At 40.0% G+C, this 7,336-nt stretch overlaps 1 protein-coding gene across 1 annotated transcript; it reads right to left on the bottom strand.

Moving 5' to 3' along the window:
* Positions 1-234: 234 nt before the first annotated feature.
* On the bottom strand, positions 235-7,157 carry LOC146974823 (lysosomal proton-coupled steroid conjugate and bile acid symporter SLC46A3). Its single transcript, XM_085798505.1, has 6 exons — positions 7,092-7,157; positions 6,367-6,580; positions 4,657-5,536; positions 4,053-4,136; positions 3,691-3,847; positions 235-1,511 (listed from the first exon to the last, which is right to left on the bottom strand). Exons 2-6 carry the CDS (start codon positions 6,562-6,564, stop codon positions 1,412-1,414), a joined length of 1,419 nt encoding a protein of 472 aa, XP_085654631.1. The 5' UTR covers positions 6,565-6,580; positions 7,092-7,157; the 3' UTR covers positions 235-1,411.
* Positions 7,158-7,336: the final 179 nt, after the last annotated feature.

Here is a 7,336-nt window from a genome sequence, read left to right as displayed (position 1 = left end):
TCATAAGGTCTAGAATTCAGTCCACTGTTGTCTTTGATACTGAACTAGATTGTGTCCCTAGGTTGGTGAGCTTTTCAAATTCACTTCAAAACCTGTTTAACTTGATTGTTGTTCGTTTGGTTTACTTCCCTCATGGCATTCTCTTACTTCATTTTTACATTTCAAACTCAACAGAGAGAGAGATAACAAAGTCTATATATTTTCATTGACTGGGTACACGAGTGAAAAACTGCTGAAGGAAGGTCCTTTGTGTACTTAACTAAGTCATGTCAATACAAGCTTAAAGTGAATAGAGCACATCAACAGCAAAACATAGTTTTATTGACTATTGACTATTGTTTTTTTATTTTTACTTGCACAACCAGAACCAATAGAAACCAACCACCATTTGAGTTATAATATTATTTATTGTACTTGCACTTAAAAATTTACAAAAGACAAAAAGAAAACCCACACACAATAACCCCATGTTTCCTGTTAGATTTCTATGGAACAACATTTGGAGTCACATAACAATATTATAAGTGACAATTAATCAGACAAATACAGGTGCTTTGGCACAGTAAAGGGCAGATACATAGAAGTGAGATATTCCAATTTAATAATCTATTCTCTATTTTTCACATTACATTTAACTCCAGCTGTCACCTTGGCCAAGAGTTATTTGTTCCTTTTAAAAGCCCTTTTATTCCTCAGTGGTTTACCCGCTTCACTTCAGATTAATTTCACATTCAAATGCATGTGATAATTTAGTTTATTCTTACATGACTCAATGTGGGTTAAAATGCATCTAAACTGTAGCTTTGTTTCACAGATATAAGCAACTTCACATAGTGAACAAGTTTTGTGTTATGTTGCATAGTCGATGCACTGCATGATATTTCAACTCTAGAATTATAGAAAAGAAAAGGGCAGTGTAGCTTTTTGTAACTAACATTGGACTAAAAAGGAAAAACACAGAGACAAAAAGTGTCACAGACCCAAATCAGTTCATAACTGGAACCCTGAATGCAAATATTTTTAAAAGTGCAAATCATATCACACTGTAAAACCTCATGAAAACACATGGAATCCTTTCATATTAGTAAGGTCAAAGTCAGGTCACTCTGAGGTATAGCCTATAATGTCTGACAGACCTGTTAGCTCTTATGTACCACATATCCACATATTCACATTTCCCTTCACTGAGATGCTGCACATCCTGTTGTTGCTACTATCCTAGTGTGTATCCAACAATAGTTTAAAAAAAAAAAACACCACAGCAACAAAATCAAGGAGAGATGAATGTGTAACCTGTATTAATAATGTAGACAACCTATAAGAGTTACTGAGGTACTTTGGGAGAAGTAGCTTAGAAAATAAATGACTGAAGACAATAAATGAACAAAGTGCTGGTGAGGTTTTGTGCGACTCAGCTCAGTAGAGGACTGTTGTCATTCTGATCTTCAACAGCATCCTCCTCTGGCTTTTTGACCTCCTCTGCAACATCCACTCCGATCAGACCAACCACCCTGAAACAAGGAAATGGTGCAAACCAAGGTCATGTTGGGTAAAGTGGTTCTGTAGTGCTGTTTGCCTCCAGGAAAGACACCAGTTAGTAGAAAAAGTTTCCTTTTTTACTTTCTTAAAGCAGAAGTAAGCGGAATATTTGTGTTAATATAAGTCTTAAATAGTTATATCTTCCGACAGCAATCACTTACATAGAGTGTTTGGTCTGAAACACGGGTCTGTCAGTCACTCTGCTCTGCTGTAAGCCGAGGAGAAAACTTTCCTTGTATCCTACAACCTTTATCCAATGAGGAGAGAGAACGGCATAAAGGGGCGGTCCTCTCTGTGTGTGCAGCCAAGGGATGCGTGTGAATGTGGTGACGTAGGGACGAGGGCGGGGACTGCTAACTCCATCGGCTGACAGAAAGTTAGCCAAAACGACTGGATCGCTTACTTCTGCTTTAATTTTCTTCACTTTATTTAATCCACTCATTTTCAGTTGCTTTAAAAAAAATCCCTTATCCTTCTTATTTTTACATACATTTTTTAAAACCTTTTTTTCTGTTCATATTAATGATGATCAAAACAAATAAAAACACGCACTCTCCAAAAAACTTTCAGGAACAAACTAAAGAGGTGCACGGCCAAAAGTTGTATTTAAAGAAAAAGAAGAAAGGCCAGCAGCACTCGTGTCCTTCTCATTGTTTTTATTGCAAACTGCGTTGGCGCTTAACACACACAGACCAGTCTGTGTGTGTTAAGCACCGATGCAGTCATCTTACCGGTATAATTACCGGTATAATTACTACTTCGGAAGACGTTGTCGAAACCGTCTTCCGAAGACGTTGTCGAAACCGGTCTGTGTGTGTTAAGCGCACACAGACCGGTCTGTGTGTGTTAAGCGCCGACGCAGTCATCTTACCGGTATAATTAGAAGATAGGTACAGAATAACAAAGCCACAACAATGCTCACGATCTTAGGCCCGAATGAGATGAAGTGATGTGAAGCCTTGCCACAAAAACATTACATTTTGTCACTTTAATAATAGCGTAGTACTATTCCTATAAGAAATGCAAAAGGCATCATCATTAATATGAAAAAGAAGAAAGGCCAGCAGCACTCGTGTCCTTCTCATTGTTTTTATTGTGTGTTAAGCACCGATGCAGTTTCCTCTTTCTTCTTTTTCATAATAATGATGATGCCTGTCTTTTTTTTTTTTTTTGCATTTCTTATAGGAATAGTACTACGCAAATACAATTTGTTGTTGTTGTATCATGCACAGATACTTTGACATATTGTATTGGAAGAGCCAGGGATCAAATCACCGATCTTCTAATTATACCGGTAAGATGACTGGCTCATCCTGGGCTACTTATTATTATCGTATCAAATACTAGATTTCTGAAAGTATGAGGGATTTAGAAATGATTAAAGTGACAAAATGTAATGTTTTTGTGGCAAGGCTTCATATCACTACATCTCATTCTGGCCTAAGATCGTGAGCATTGTTGTGGCTTTGTTATTCTGTAACTATCCACCATGTAATAGAAGAAGTGGTGCATGTGACAGAGGTGGACTCACTTAGGCTATATGCTACACTTCCCACACTGACTCAGCAGCACTTCTCTGTCAAATCAGTGTAACAAAACATATGCAAGAACACAGTGTACCATAGATAAGTAGCCCCTTCAATGGCCATTCCTCCCTTTTTTTAAATATGATGAAGCATCAGCATAAACGGTGTATAAGTCAAAATGTAAGGTTAAAGCTGTAATGTAAATGTCAGAGATTTAAATGACAATGAAAAAAAGGTAGTTTGGTGAGGGAAGTGGTTTAGGTGAATTTAGGAAAGAGGAACTGAGAGTTCTTGTTTTTTGAGTGCCAAAACCAAGCAGAGCGTTTCCCTTTTCTAGCCAAGCCAAACTGGCAAACAGTGACTCAGCAGAAAAAAATGGGTGTTTCTCATGAAACCTAACCCAGAGTACAGCCCTACACCTGAAGCATATCCACACAGGCCAACGGCAGCGCAGTTACTGCTTGCTATGTCTTGGACAAAAACAACAAGGGGTGAATGTGCCCACAAGGTACAACAGGTAATTAGTTTGGAGATTTATGGTTGTGTTACCGTTACCTTAATAATTTTTGCAGGTGCAGTAGGTCAGTTAATAAAGTGTAATGTGCATTAGCATTAATCAACTTACCCTAGGACAAACAAAGGGATGGCACACAGTCCTGCAGACATCAGGAAGATGAAGCCAGGGTTCCAGGCCACTGTAGCAGCATAGACACTGTTGAAAACAGCGCCTGACACATTGCTGGTTAAACTCTCCAAGAAGGAAAGGAGGGCAAAGAGAGCTCCTGTTGAAAAAAAAAACATGGAGAGAAGAAATACTGTTTTTAAAGAAGTGATAAGGTGACTGACAAACATGTGTGTTGTCCAAAATCAAGTTTCAAGATCTTTTGCGTCTGTTGTGTTTTCAAATGCAGCATGAGGCAACTTTGGACTCTGACTCTACAAACACAGACATGATACGGACCTACAGCTCGTGTTGAGCCCACTTACCCTGCTCAGACTTTGAGATGATCTTTGACATCATTGAGCGCAGAACAGGGAAAGGCATGATAGAGAGAAGCATTGGCACCCTCACTGTGGTAAAGACACAACAGCAAACACATTACATCACATATCACATTGCAGGAAATATAACAGAATCAAACTGCAAAATTGAAACGTTTGAAAAAAGGACATTGTAAAGAACATTATAAAACTGTGATGTAAGTCCTCTCATCTGGATACTGGCTTCATGGTACCTGAAATTACCAAAGCAGTGATAATCTATCATAATTATGTATATTGTTTTACCAGTGTATCATGCAGTAATTAAAAATTGTACCAGGTTTACAATCGTAAGATTACACAAGATTGTGTAATCTTACGATTGTAAACCTGGTACAATTTTTTATGCCTCATAAAGATGGTAGGAAAGGCATGCCCTGTCAATCAGTTACCTGTGTGGCAGACCTGAAACTAATTTATAATTATTTTATTTATCATCATCATAAAAGTATTTAACATTATTAATCCCTAAAAACAGGGGAAACATAATTTAAACTGGGTGCATCTTCTAATTCTAATCTAATCTAATTAATTCTTTGGTTTTTCTCACCTATAAACATCAGTAAAGTGGTTTTAGCAAACGCCACCAGGACCATCCCCGATACCACAGACAGGATCCCGATCAGGACGATGAGCAGCTTTGGTACACCACAGTACGTGAACGCAAACACGCCTACAAAACTGGTCAGGAACACGGTGGTGGACAGCGCGGAACCGTAGCCAATCAAAATCTCAGTCCAGCATAGCGGTTCATTCAGCTCGTATAGTGTCATCAAGGACATCCCACCCACATATGCGAAGGAGAAGCTGCCGAAGATGATCATCAGGAGGACTAAAACAGTTTTACACCTGCGGCTGGCACCTGTGAACATCTTGTAGACCCCGTAAGTCATCTGCTTCAGGGCCGAGTGCTGAGGAGACCCATCAATAAGGGCGTCATCTGGTTTCTTCTTCACCGTCTCCTCCAGTATGAAGATTGAATAGAGCAGAATTAAACACTGACAAAGCGCAGACGTGACAAAAGGCCAGTTAAAGCCTGCAGCTCTCAGGAAGTAGCCAGTTGATATAGAGGCCACTCCTGCCAACAGGCCGATCATCATGTCCAGTCCGGCCATGCGCAGTGTTTTCTGTTTATCGTCCTCACACAGGTCGGCGATGTAAGCGAAACAGCCTCCCAGAAACGTGCCCAAGCCGCCGAATAAAGAACTGAGAAGCGAGGAGCCGATGAGCAAGTAAATGCTGAGCTCAAAGTAGGACACCGTCAGGAAGGCCAGGGTGTAGATCAGCGTGCCAATCAGTGGCATTATGATGGTGATCTTGCGGCCTCCCCGGTCGCTGTAGGCCACGAGCATGAGCGTGACCACCAGAGAGGGGACTGTGGAGAAGAGCTCTGTGTAGAGGGAGAAGAGAGATGCCTGTCTTTGCACCTCCTGAAACACAGAGAAGACAGAGCAAATTGGTTAGTCAAGTCTAAAAAATAAGAAGACAAAGCAAATTGGTTAGTCAAGTCTAAAAATAACAAGTGGACTGACACTGGACTGTCTGGGTCAAACTGTAATACCAGGGCCAAAATAAAAGTTTAACAGAGATTGTGACAATCTCATATCATAAAACGGAACCGAACCAAATTTTGTAAAGAAAATGAATGTGGGTGTTTTTTCAGTCACAGCCAAAATGAATAAATTCCTGCAGGTGCAAAAGTGGCTATTTCAAGACAAGTGGGTTTTGTCTCACTTCCCTGTAGGGTTTTCATTCTGCCTATATAAATACAGGTGGAAAATAAAATGTTTGCAGAAGAATGTTTTCTTCTTTCTTAATTTGCAGTTTGCAGTGTTGTATTGCAGAACTGAGTTAGAAACAGCAGTAGTAGTAAACTTTGGTCACAAGTGTCTCCCAATGCGTAATAAGCAGTAGCTGAATCAGTGGTTTTTAACTGAGCAGTGTTGCAAGAGGGGATCTGAAAATGTTATATGAAAAACTTGTGCTGTGTCAGGATGGTAAAGGTTGAATACAGATATAACACAAACTGTGAGCCTTACTGTGTGTTGAGCTTTTTTTTTTCCATCAATCCAAAGAAGCCATGACATCAATGATTGACAAGTGTGATTGACCATGTATAAAAACTATTAAAATAATAGCACTGGGTACATCAACTTTAAGCAAGTTTCAAAGGTCAAGAAAATTAAGCTCCTAACTGATTGTAAAGAAGAAACACCCTTTTAAACCATCAGTTACTTTTATGTATGATTTTTTGACTCACCCCATGATGGCTTGTGTGGTTGCTGCTGTTTGTCGCCGCACATCTGGAGATGTTGTCAGCTACAGGGTAGGTGGTGTTTGTCAGATCCTGCCACAGCCTCCGGTACACATACTGCTGCACCAGGGGATATATGAGAAAACTGGAGAAAGCATACAGGGCCACCACAGGCTCCACAAGGAAAAGGCCTTTCATTTTCATCAGCTGAAATGTCTCCCTGACAAAAAAGAAAATGTGAATTGAGAGATTAACACAGGGTAAAAAAAAAAGACATGGTCTCAGCAGAAGGAAACGTTAATTGCTCTTGTTAAAAACATTCTTTTAGGATCTTGCACACAAGATCACCTTGCAAAGGTGTTTTCTAATGTTGCAACCTTCAACACTTCACCATTCAGGTACAGTAAGCACATGACACCCCCATCATTCCTGTTTAAATAACTAATTAAAGTCATAAGATCGTGTCTACGTGGAGGTGCAGATGATATTTCTTTGGTTGTCTTTTGACCCCTGGGAGCCCGTTTAGGCTACACAAGATGATTGATTCATCATTATTTGACAGTTTGAGAAATATAGTGAAATAGTAGCTAATAACCCTGCGATGTGCAGTTTGTTAGTGAGAATACAGTGTGCTGCAGACTGAGCAGGGTCAGGTCAATGTTTACAGCGTAGCCTAGGGTTATGACTTGTTTTCTTGAGAGATGTTGAAAGAGATGCAGTATAACACCTACCGTTCAGACAGTCGCCAGAGCCATGTCTTAGTCGATAAATTCACGCTTTTAAGAAGACATTGTAAAAGAAATTCGGTCAGAGCTCTTCTTTTATGCGAGCGTCCGGGGTTGTTATGAAAAACAAAGGCCCCACCCCTAATCGTTTCTGATTGGACCACAGCCCCAGGAGACGCGCGCTGATTCGATCACGGTAACTGTCACTCATGAGCGAAACTGGACGAGAACATTTTGTCACTTTCTTCCAC

The sequence above is a fragment of the Trachurus japonicus genome, chromosome 14, assembly GCF_045865225.1.
Source record: "Trachurus japonicus isolate A0001 chromosome 14, Traja_1.0".
NCBI lineage: Eukaryota > Metazoa > Chordata > Actinopteri > Carangiformes > Carangidae > Trachurus > Trachurus japonicus.
Note: the sequence above shows the minus strand (reverse complement) of the source record. Positions and strands in the feature narration are given on the sequence as shown.